At 37.3% G+C, this 12,972-nt stretch overlaps 2 protein-coding genes across 2 annotated transcripts; both read right to left on the reverse strand.

The window, feature by feature from the left end:
- Window positions 1-1,532: 1,532 nt before the first annotated feature.
- LOC109056779 (5-beta-cholestane-3-alpha,7-alpha-diol 12-alpha-hydroxylase-like) lies at window positions 1,533-3,474 on the reverse strand. The gene has a single exon (XM_019073965.2). The coding sequence runs from the start codon at window positions 3,407-3,409 to the stop codon at window positions 1,877-1,879; it is 1,533 nt and encodes a 510-aa protein (XP_018929510.1). The 5' UTR covers window positions 3,410-3,474; the 3' UTR covers window positions 1,533-1,876.
- A 5,488-nt stretch (window positions 3,475-8,962) lies between these two features.
- LOC109056780 (C-C chemokine receptor type 4-like) lies at window positions 8,963-10,240 on the reverse strand. Its single transcript, XM_042714125.1, has 2 exons — window positions 9,193-10,240; window positions 8,963-9,106 (listed from the first exon to the last, which is right to left on the reverse strand). Exons 1-2 carry the CDS (start codon window positions 9,526-9,528, stop codon window positions 8,963-8,965), a joined length of 480 nt encoding a protein of 159 aa, XP_042570059.1. The 5' UTR covers window positions 9,529-10,240.
- Window positions 10,241-12,972: the final 2,732 nt, after the last annotated feature.

Raw genomic sequence — 12,972 nt, forward strand, 5'->3', positions numbered from 1 at the left:
TATTATACAGTCATTTCATAATTCAAAGAAATAGCAATATTCTTGAAAAAATAAATAAAATAATTACGGAGCAGCATTGGGAAAATAATTCAAACTTGCGTGTGCAATAAATGATTGTCATGGCAAGTAATGTAGAAACATGAATGAGATGTGAGACCTGCAGCAGAGAAGAATAACAGCTTATTAAGAATAAAGGTGTGCCACCTTTGATTTGTGTTCAGAAGACATGGAATAACAAGTTTTTATTATTTATGTATTTATTTATTTTTAATGGTCATGGTATGTATTAATTGTATGGAAAAGATCGGCTTAGAAATTCTTCAAATTATGCTATTGGGTTTCATGAAAGAACAGCACAGGAACAGGTTTGGAATTACAAGGAGGAAGTAAATAAAAGGAGAATTCACAGTTTTATCTCTAACAAGATCTTATATTTTCCACTCCCATAAAAGGCAAAAAGAATGTACATGCTGTCAGGAAATAAACACTTGCAAGGAGGTAAAATGAATAAACACAGGGCAAACAAAAGATAAAAAGGTAAGAAGAAGTGCACAGTCTTGACCATGTAAAGTAATATTTGAACTGTTTGAAATAATTAAATTTGAAATATTATGCAATATAACACATTGGGGTATAAAACAGTTTGAACTCCACTAGCTCCCATTGGGTTCCACAAAAGAAAGCCACACATGTTTAGCACAACATGAGATTGAGTAAATAATGTTGGAATTTTCATTTCGGAGTGAACTATCCCTAAAACGTTTACTCTAAAAAGCATAGCCAGCTTTACCTCCCTTGCACACCAGGGTCATAAATGACCTTCAGAGGCAACAGTTAGGTGCATAATTATCATGTTGTCAATGACAATAGATTTAAATGATCATTTAGATGTATTTTAATTTGGTGAGGTGTATTTTATTCATTTTGAGTAGATTCAAGCAAATTTGAAGCACTACACACAAATCACCAGCTTGCCATCATGCTTTTTGCAGACTGGGATATTGCATTAAAAATAATAAAGCTGTTCATCTTCTAACTTGTACAGCTGAACAGCACATCAGATTCTCTGTTTGCACCAGGAGTGTTAAAGAGTTGTCTTTATATATATATATATATATATATATATATATATATATATATATATATATATATATATATATATATATATATATATATAAAAATATAAGATCCAGCTTAAAACCAGTTTAAAATCTTACAGCTAAGATGTAACTCTTGTGATATATGGTCCATGTGACAACTAGTCCCAGTCTGTCCTATATTACATTTACCAATAATATATGAAAACTTATATCTCTGATATACTGTGGATTAAATGAAGTGGACAGAACCAGTGTTTTATTTTCCCACTATATTCCACTATTTTCAGGCCTTCCAGACTGAACTTTTATGTCAAAGAGTTCTTTTTATGTTATAGAGTTCTTTGGTGCAAAGGTCAAGACGATAAAGTTAACCCTACAGTATATGAGTCTTATTCCCAGTTCAGAATCACAATAAGGAACAATAAAAAGACAAAGAGCTTAATATATTTATTTTATATATGATATATACCTCATTTATCTTGTTTTCTCTCTCTCTCTCTCTCTCTCTCTCTGAAATTGCACATAAGCAATCAGCACAATGTGTTGATATTTTTAAAAATATAGATTAATTATGCACAAAATTACCTTTTTACAAATATCTTGTTCTTATGTATGCTGTATGACTTCTGTTCGTTGCATAGATACAGTCTTTGGGCAAAACAGAGTAAATGCTAGCTCATTAAACAGTTGAGGCATTCAGGTTGTGAGATAAGTAAAAAAAAAAAAAAAAAAGCTGCAGCGTATGAGATCATAAAATAAAATTAACATGAAATGTTTTAAAATCTGAGTCTGTATCTAAACTGGACGTCTTTAGTTGGCTGCATGGTTCCAAAACCCCATCGTCTGATATCAATACCTGGAATCTCTTCATTTGGATTGTTCAACTCAAAGTCAAAGTAGGACAACATGAGAAAAACAAACTGCTTCAGCTCATTTGTGGCGAAGAATCTTCCCGGACACATAGTGGTTCCTGCTCCCCAAGGCATGTTGTAGTACTTGAGTTTCTTTCCACCCTTGTAGAAATCAGTCTTTTTGCTTCCATCTGGCGTGAGAAAACGGTCGTACTTGAAGGTGTAGGGATCTGGGTAAACTTCTGGGTCTACCTGAACAGCTGTGTAGGGGAAAACCGCCACTCTGTCGCCCTTACGGATCTTGTACTCTTGTCCGCTGGCCATGTTGATGGTCATATCCTGCAAAACAGCTCTTGTAAGGACCGGGGCAGCTGTCAGACGGAGGGTCTCCTCGACTGCGCTGTCTAGGATGGGAGTTTTAAGGAGCATATCCCTAGTCAGGTCAATCAGCGGCCCGTCTCGTTTCACCTCCTGTCCCGTTTCTCTGAGAATCTCCTCGACTTCTTTCTTAACGGCGTTCATTGCATCAGGGTGCTTCATCAGATACAAGAGCAGCCAGAATGCCGCAGGACCCGTGTTTCCTTGAGACGCCCACAGAAGCAGAAACATGAATCGATCCTGCATGTACTCCTGCATGCCCTGTTCGTCTCTCACCTGTTGCTGCTCACTGACCCAGCCGCTGATGTTGTCTCTGGATCTCATCTTCTCTACTGAAAGCGTGCTCCAGAACAGCCTCTTCAAACGCTCCGCCTCCATCTTCTCACTAAGTCCCAGGACACCATAAGCCAGATTCGGGAATAGCTGGTCATATTTTCTGAATTCCTTGAAAAGTTCGTCCGAATTCTGCCGGTCAATTTCCTTCGCTTTGTCCAAAGTTCCTGTACTTTTGACTGACTCGTTACCAAACAGAGCCAGATAGCCAGCGCGAAACACAATATTGTAGCTGTACGCAAAGAGTCCAGTTTCTTGCCATTGCTTGTCATCTCCAGATCCAACACTGTGGAGCATCAAATTCTGAAGATTGTACATCATGGCCTGAGTCATGACAACCAGACCATCCCCCATGAGATGTTTGGTACTTGTTGCCTGGAGAAACTTGTGTTCGCTTTCCACGGAATGATAGCCGAATACTCTTGCAACCAGTTGCTCTGCAAATTTAGTAAAGTCCAGCTTTGTTCTGGCCTCTTTGACCACAGAGCCAAAAGAGAGTGGATCTGTGATAAAATGGAAATAAAAGCCTCCCAGCTGCACTGTGAAAATATCTCCATGTTTTTCCTTCATCCTCTGCAGGAATTTGGCCGTGTTCTTCCTGAACTCCAGCACATGGCCAAGCCAGGGAATAGGGCCCTTATCTAGAGGTGGTTCTCCAGCTCGTCTGCGCCGAAATGACCCCAGAAGGTAGAGAGCACCTATGACAGAGATGCATAGAGCAAGCAGGATTTGGAGGAGGTTGGCCATGTTCCTCTTTCTGCGTTCTCTTGGCTGCACTCTGCTCTGTTTCTAATTCCTCTTTCTTGGCAGCTGTTTATGTCCCACCCCTGCAGTCATCATGTGACTTCATGCAGTCCAGGAAATGACTGTCAGGGACTCTCGGGATTTTTTACAATGTTGTTTTTGTGTCTGTACTTATAATTTTTATGTCCTTTTTATGTGTTTTTTTTTTTTCTCTCTATTTTACAACATCAGTTGACTATTCAGAAACGTTATGTAATCAGTTTTTATTCAACTTTTTGCTTATGTCACTGAGCAATAAGAAATGTTAGATGAATTATATTATTAGATTGCCATAATGTTTAATATCAGGGCTTCTCTAAATAAGGGAAAAAAGGAATCATGGTATAAAAATGTATCATTTATAAATATAATCATTTCTTTTTGCAAACTATTGCTATATTTAATAACAAATGGTCTGTAAGAAGGAGAAATAGGGGTAACACTAGTTTAGGGGCCATTTTTCACGATTAACTATTTGCTTATAATAATGCATATTACTAGCATATGGACTGTTTATTAGTGCTTATAAAGCACATATTAATGTCTTATTCTGCAGGACCATATTTTTGTTCCCTTAATCTACCCCATACCTTAATTTAACAACTACCTTACTAACTATTAATAAGCAACAAATTAGAAGTTTATTGGGGCTAAAATCATAGTTAATAGTTAGGTAATAGTGAGAATTGCTCCCCAAACTAAAGTGCGGCCAAAACCAGATTTAAATTACAAATTGTAAGTACAAAAAAAAATTATTAATTTATGAACTAATTTAATAGCTTAATACTAATTATTTACATATACTTATGTGTATTTACAAGTTGTTAGGAACTTATGCTGAATTCAGAATAGCCTGCATGTCTAGCTCCTATACATCACAGTCTGCAGATAATGTAGTGATGTAGAAGGGAAAGGATCAAGGCTATTCTTATCTATTATGATAAGAGAGATCTCACTGCAGTACTTATGACCTTGATGGTGCAATAAAGGTTACCTTAATTCATTGCCTTCCAGTAGCTGCATTTACTTTATATACAGCAGAGCAATAACAAATAAGCTGAATAATATTCACATTAGTCAGGTCTTTATCCAAAGTGACTTTTAATTGAGGAACAACACAAACAATTCACTAAGAGTCGACCATGTTTTCAGTATTACAGTGCCTTATAAAGACTTATAAAACTCTGCAAAATGACTAAAAAATTAATAGAATGCAAAAACTGTTAAGCAAACACTACCCCAGGCTCCTGGTTGTCCTGGTTTGGTTTAATGTTGTAGAACACAGTTGTATAGTGATGCTGTGGTCAGCTGATGGGTTGGCTGGGATTACAAGGAGCTGTCTTCAAAAGGCTGAAATGGAAGTTGTGTTCTTTGTCCAGGTGAACAGGGACAGGAAAAACACAAGCTGAAATGGTGGAGTTTTCAAGTTGTAACAACAGGTAACACTATAAATCATCTGTATAAAGAGTAGTTGTGTTTTAAACACTAAAACAGGTCATAAATGAATGCCTTATTTAGTAAGACTTTGCCTCCCTTTGCACAATAAATCATGATGGGTGGAGGACTCTAGAGTGTTTTTAAGCCCAAATTCAGCCTGCTTTGCTAATAAAATGTAAAACAAGTAAACAATATAATGTTGTCGGAATAAACCACTCAAAGTTCCTAGAAAGAGCGTAACTCTAGTTTGGTATCTGAATATAAACACACATTACTTTGGAAATACTTTAAGGGGTAGTTTACCCAAAAATGAAAATTCTGTCATTGATTAATCCATGTTCCAAACCTGTGAGTCTTTCATTCATCTTCAGAACACAAATGAAGATATTTGTAATGAAATCTGAGAGGTTCCTGTCCCCAGTGATGGGAGTAACACATTACAAGTAGTACAAAAGTATAAAGGGCCCTAACAGTTGCCAAAAATATAACTTATGGGTTTTTTCTTATTAAAAAACAAAAAGCAAGCCTCAAAAGTGATTGAAGAAAAAGTCAATGCAATACTTTCTATAAAAAGTAACTTTATTAAAAAACAAAAAGCAAGCCTCAAAAGTAATGCATCAATCTCTGACGTGTGTTTACGAGAGCACCATGTGTGTTGTGTTGATGTGAGAGCGTTTTCATGATACAGCCCGTTTTGGAAGTGCTGCACTGTTTACATGTGTGTTGTGTTGATGTGAGAGCGTTTTCATGATACAGCCTGTTTTGTTTACTGCTTAGGTCTTGGTTAATTTATTTTAAATTTTATTTTTTTTAAGTTCCCCAATCAAGTTTTGCTCATTTTAATGTTGGTCACTTAAATTCAGAGCACTGAGCAACAAAAACCTGCTTGGTTTGAAAGTGACTTCTGTGTGAACTGGACAAGAAACAGTGGACCTTTTTTGGCTCGCAAAATTCCACTGCAGTTTCGCTAGTGTTTTGTGCTATTGTTTACATTCCTCCTCTGTCCATCAGTTGGTCCGTCTGTATAACGCTGTGTCAGTACAGTCAACAGTCATCTGGAGAAACACTACTACCACTGCCTATAGGCTCTAAACTGTGCCTGTCATTGACTACGAGTGAGATTATGACCAATGCCTGCCCTTGATCTCGTCTCATGTACTGACGCTGCTTGTGGACTGATTGCACAGCTTTGACCTCTACCCACCTGACCACTATTCTGTCCTCCAATGAACCATCAGAGAAACGGCTTTATTTACCTTTTAATAAAAATTTACCAATAGCTAGCACCAGCGCAAATACTCTTTTGGCATTAAAAAAACTACTGTCAGGATTTACTAAAGACATGCAGTGAAACATTATCAATGCAAAGGCGTGGGCAGATCTTTTTGCCGCTGACCTTACTGTATTTACATTTGTAGGAGTTTCTCTTCCAGATGCAATATTTATGGGAGGAGAGTATTTAAATAAATCATGCAATGTGATGTTATGCAGTTACAGGCAGAATAGACTGGATACAAACCAATGTGTACAGGATACACATGTATTGCGGTTTGACTTTAGCATCCGTCCATTCTCCAAAACCTTTCATTCTCTGTAGGGGCGCAGGAATGCTGAAACCTAAGCCAGTGACTCGGGTCATAGGGCACACACACACACACACACACACACACACACACACTGACAATTTAGTGTCTCCAAATTCACATATGCCACATGTTTTTGAATTGTGAGGGGAAACCCACACAGACACAAGAACATACAATCTTCACACAGAAAGTTCTCCTGCCTACGACTTGAACTGGTGACCTTCAGAACAGACAGAAGAATTTGACAAAACAATTCTAGGAATTGAAACCCTTTTCTTAGAACTGGAAGAGCCTGTTAAGGAGTCTGACCAAGTCTGGTGAGTCAGTCCAGTAAAAAGTGTAAAATTGAAAGAATTTATGGAAGTGAGAGGAGACATCAATTATATGTGTGGGAGGAAGGTGTTGCAACACACCTTGTCTAAACCTTTGTCACTTTTGAAAACATTTACTAAACAATTACAACTATACAAATTTTACCTTCCTTAAAAATTCACCATTCACTGTACATTTGTGCTAGAAATATTCTTTGAAGGCCCTAATGATTGCCACATTAAGTTCTAATACAACACAGCTGATAAAAAAAAAAAGGGTAACACATTCATAGGTGGACTGCTGCCACAAACTGTAACCTCACTCTGTTTGAGCTAGAGAGCGATTATTTAAATAGGCCTTGAACTTTGCATTATCGATACAGGTTTTTTTTGTTTGTTTTGTGCGATGAGAGACATGACCATTAAACTTAGAAAGACTGAATTTGACATTCCATTGAAATTTTTAGTGATAAGACAAAAAAAAAAAAAAAAAAAAAAAAAAATTGTAAGTCAAAAAATGGTATGCCTTGGATCTTTCATTTGGAATTTAATGTCTAAATTTTCAACTATTGTTTATTAAAATAAATCCCAGAAAAGACTGAAGAAAATGGTAAAAAGGTGTGCTGCATAAAATAACTGTAACACACAATAAGCAAATTATTAGTCATATGAAGCAGCCTTCTTAAGGTATAAAGCAGGGGTGTCAAACTCAATTTCTGGAGGGCCGGAGCACTGCAGAATTTAGATTCAACCCTAAATAAACAGGAACAAGTCCTCCAGGCTTATTTGAAAACAACATGGTATGTGTGTTGGAACAGGGATCGAAACAAAACTCTGCAGGGCTCCGGCCCTACAGGAATTGAGTTTGACATCCCTGGTATAAAGGCTCATGTGGTTTGATAAATCTACTCCGGCCCTACAGGAATTGAGTTTGACATCCCTGGTATAAAGGCTTTTTTCGTATGATATAGTTTAGTTTGGATATTCTTTTTTTGTTATAATTTTGTCTAAAATGTATATTCTTTTTAATTAATAATTTGATGGATAGTGTATAATTTTTTCTTTTTGAATAAGAATGTTGGGGAAAGATGTTTGGGTGAAGTTTTTCTAGTTATCTTGGTATGATTGAGCTGCGAGTTCAACCCACCATTGAGATACGAGTTCAAACACACACATAGAGGGAGATTAACAGAAAAAAGAGGAGGAGATGGGGAGGTGGAGGAATGCAGGAAGAACTGACAGTGGCACGGTGCAACTGAGTGAATTATTAGGCTCCTCCTGAACCTATGCTGGGAACTTCATGTCAATTCATAATCATTTTAGTTTGACACCAAAAGGGTGATATATACAGTATTTTTTCTTATTTTTGGACACCTCACAGGGTCTAAGAAAATCAGAGACACATGCATGAATTTGAACTTTTAATGCATGGTTTTCTATTTGCTAGATCAACCATTGCTTATGGAAAGAACCTTAACAAATTTTATTAAAAGCATTATGTATTAGCATATAAAACCAAGATAACATAAACTGTACAGTGTACGTGTTGATGTCTGCCATTATATATTATATATTTTATTGTAGATACTTATATATAAATTGAAGTATAAACAGCATTGTTGGCATAACTATTAAACTGCGATAAACGAAACATGAGCTTTTACATGGGCTCAGGTAAGAAATTATTAGGTGGTTCACCACTAATGCTCAGGACATGAGCTTGATATCGCTGAACTGCCTTCAACTCAATAGCTCCCTCCTGACTTAACATGACTGGTGAACTGTTGGATTCCTCGAGCAGATACTCCCTTGGAGTTTTGCAGGCATTTCTGAGTTGTCTCCAGACTTTTTTGTTTAAGAAGATGAACAAAACAGGATTGATGAAAACATGCATGAAAGCAATACATTCTGTCACATGAATGGCAAAGTCAAAGTGTATGTTAATGGTACAAGCATAAAAAATGTGGAGGTCTTGCAAAGCATGCATGAAAATTACAACACTGTAGGGGAACCAGAGGAGAAAAAACATGACGGTGAATCCACATTCATGTCTAAACACCGTGAATGCTCTCTTCCCCTGAGCAACACATGATAGTCTGATGGAACAAAATAGGAGCACTAGGAACGGTACGACAAACCCAAGTATGTTCATCTGAAATCTTGTGTAGATTTTCCAACCGAATTTATCGTTGAAGTGATAAGTGCAAATTAACTCTTCGTGGAACTTTTGAGTCTCGACAAAGCTGACATGAGCAGCTGCTGCCAAAATTGAGAAAAGCCAGACCAAAGCGCACATAACAGTATTCCTCTTTGGTCTGTTGAAGATGCTGGTGGTAGAAATAACACATACAATGTCCATAAATCTCTGCAAGCTCAGACAAGCAACAAACAGGTTGCTGCTATACAAACTCACCATGTAAACCAATGAGATTGCCTTACAGCTTTGATCACCAAAGATCCACTCGCTGCTGGCATACACTGCCCAGAAGGGAAGGCTCAGTGTGAAAAGAATATCTGATATGACCATGTGCAGAGGCAACACCTTCCTCAGAGTTTTGTATTTGATGAACAATGTTAGAAGAGTAAAATTAGCAATAATGCTCAACACACAGGTAATGGAATAGAACACAGGTAGAAACACATGGCTGAATTCCTTTACATGTGTCTTCTTGCAGGGCCCAAATTCCTCAAGTCCTTCTGAATTATAATAGTCCTCATAGCTGTCGTCCTCTGGGTTTAATACATCCATGGTTTCGAATCAGCTCCGAGTCTTGCAAATTTCTGTTACTGAATGTGTATCAGTTCCCTTTTACTTAAGAATGTACACCAACGCCAGCCCAACACTCCAGGACACTTGCCATTAAGCTTTATTCATTTCATTCTTCTGGAAAATCCCAGTTCCAAGAAACAAAACAAAGTGTGGAAAAAAACTGGTATGCAGTGAACGTCGCCTGAACTTCTGATTCTAATTCAATAAATCAGAGAAGTCTGCTGTGCAAAAGCACTTTTTTGGGGTAGACCTTTATCAACGATAAGAGAGGAAATGAGCTGAGCATTGGGAGGAGCAGGAAAAAGTATATTACTCACTCACACAAACACTTTCTGGCCCCCCTGAACAACATATTGGCCCCTCACTGTAGAAATCACGTTCTAGGGGGTTGTTTGCATCGGCCCCCTCTCTGTTCAGGGCCCTTGAAATTCCCCTATTTATTATTATTATAGCCTAATTTATTATTTATTATTTTTTTCCTTTTTTATGGAATGTGTTACTGTGCTTTGTATTGTGGCTTTTTTATTTTTTTTTTTGTTTTATGTGATGAAGTGGTTGGTTTTTTGACCCGAAGACAAATTGCCCTCAGGGACAATAAAGTATACCTTAACCTTAACATTAAAGTGTTTACTCACCCTCAAGGCATCCTAGGTGTATATGACTTTTTTTCTTACAGACAAATCCAGTCGGAGTTATATTAAAAATTGTCTTTGATCTTTCAAGCTGTTTAATGGCACTCTGCGGGTGATGCATGCATCAGTCCAAAAAAAGTGAAATTAAAAGCGCCCATCCATAAAAAAAAGTGCCACACACAGCTCCGGGTGGTGGGGGATGGGGTTTGGTGGGGGGGGGGGGGGGGGTGAAGTCCTTCTGTAGCAAATCAATGCATTTTTGTAAGAAAAATATCCATATTCAAAATGTAATAATCACTTGAATCTAGCTTGCGCCACACAGAAGCAGCTCTGGGAGGATGACGTATGAGGTCAGCTTTGCGCATGTGCTGGTGAGTCACGTGAAAACCAACGTTTGTTAACAGGAGCAAAGGAAGCAAAGATTCCTTACTTTAGCAAAGGAGAACCAGTCTCGTCTTGGCTTATATAGAAATCCTCTGACATTCTTCTTTACAAATCCTAGATTTTTACTTCTAATTAGTGACTGTTGTTTGGTTTTGATCTCTCCCCTGTGCTTCTGCATTCGTCACTTCTGAGTGGCGACTGCACAAAGCTGACCTCATATGTAATTCCCCCAGAAATGCTTCCATTTACAAAAGTGAGCACAAGCTAGATTAAATTGATTATTCCGTTTTAAATATGGTTATTTTTCTAACAAAAACTCATCGATTCGCTACAGGAGGCCTTTGTTCACCCCCTGGAGCAGTGTGAAACACACTTTTTTTTCACTTATTTTGGACTGATTCGGCTGACTGCCATTTTTGAAATTTCACTTCTTTTGGACTGATGCGAATCTTCTGAAACACCAGCTGACTGCATTAAGATGCCTTGAAACAGCTTGAAAGATCATTTTTGGGTGAACAACCTTTTTTTATATAACATTTAACTGCAACGCTTTTCTGAAAGACTTACAAATGAGAAAGTAAAAACAATACACCGGTAGATGCCTTGACAAGTCTCAGTTAGGGTGACGTAATTTATTTTTTAATTTTTTTTTTTTGGGTGAACTAACCCTTGGTCAAGTGCAGTTTCCAGGGTTAAGCTTTAAACTTAACCCTGGAAACAGGGAACTCTAATTAAACAAAAACACAACATGACAAGCATAAAGGGAACTCAGAAGAAAATGGAATACATCTTGAACCTATGGACTGTGTGGTGGCTGCATCATGCAACAGGGGAAGTCATGGCCTAATAGCTAGAGAGTTGGACTTGTAATCCAAAGTCTCAGTACTGGTAGGGATTGTGCTCACTTTCACCCTCAATACCACAAGGCACCAACCCCCGACGGCACCCTGGGTGCCACAGCAAAAAAATGGCTGCCCATTGTTCATTATTCACTGCTGTGTGTGTGCACTTGGATGGGATAAATGCAGAGCACAAACTCTGAATATGGGACACCATACTTGGCGTCACATCATGTCGCTTTCACTTTTCAATAGAGTTTCTTCCACAGGCTTTTGGCTCCGTTATTTTTACTAACCACCAGATGGTGCTGTTTTTACAACACTTTGAATCTTTTACTGGAACAGTCAGGGTAAAGCCTTAGAACTTTATGAAGCTTGATTTCCCCATCCATAACACAAGGCTTTAGTCTCCTGTGACCCTGCAGAGGATAAAGTGGTTTGTAAAATGGATGGTTGGAATTTAATAATATTAATATAAATTTAAAGCACCCTTTAACATTGGCAAGAAATTGTGCTTTCACGTGAGTGAAATTAGATAAACGTATACGCAGTGTTGGGCAAGCTACTTGGAAAATGTAGTAAGCTAAGCTTTGGCAGTTTTACTCTTCATTAAATGAAGCTTTACTACACTAAAGCTACAGCCCTGTGAAATGTAGCAAGCTAAGCTACAACAACACGGCAAAAGTATGTCTACATCTAAGCTATTTAAAAAAAAAATTTAATCATTTTTATATTGAACCAACATCATACCAAGTCAATGCTCTCTCAGTGATCAATACAACTGTCAGTCAAGCAGATAGACAGGCATAATAGTTCAGTTTAGTTGTTTATTCAACAGCTGTTCCAAATCAGTTTCAACTAACACTTGCCAAATCAAAACACTTGCTTCTCTAATCTTTTTGTATTCTAGCTTTGTTTCTCTTTTTATTTATTATACAATTAACAAAAGCAAAAAAGGCCTCTAAATTAAAAAAAAAAAAAAACCTTGCTACATGTACTGCGTTAAGCTAACTGAGACTTTTTATAGCACTTATATATCATTGCTCTTTTGTTGATTTTGATTTCTTCCATTGTGCTCATTTGTAAGTTGCTTTGGATAAAAGTGTCTGCTAAATGACTAAATGTAAATGGTAACCCTTCACAATAAGGTTCATTAGTTAACATTAGTTAACTAGTGTAGGTAACACAAACTAAGAATGAACAATACTTTCAACATTTACTAATGCATTATTAAAATCAAGCTGTGTTTTTTGTCATTAATTAATGCACTGTGAACTAACATGAACTACAAATGAACGACTGTATTTTCATTAACAAAGATGAATAAATACTGTAATACATGTTTTGTTCATTGTACGTTCATGTTAGTTACATTAGCTAACATTAATTAAATCTTACTGTACTGTATTAGTGTTACCATACAGATGTATAGGCCTACAAATAACTTAGGCTACGTTTATTTGCATTGTTGCATGTGTCATTCATTATTTTATTAACGTTTCACCAAAATCAAGTTTCGAATGTTTTCCCCCGTCATTAATGCCACATTCGAAGGCAGTACGGGCATC

The sequence above is a fragment of the Cyprinus carpio genome, chromosome A2, assembly GCF_018340385.1.
Source record: "Cyprinus carpio isolate SPL01 chromosome A2, ASM1834038v1, whole genome shotgun sequence".
Taxonomy (NCBI): Eukaryota; Metazoa; Chordata; class Actinopteri; order Cypriniformes; family Cyprinidae; genus Cyprinus; species Cyprinus carpio.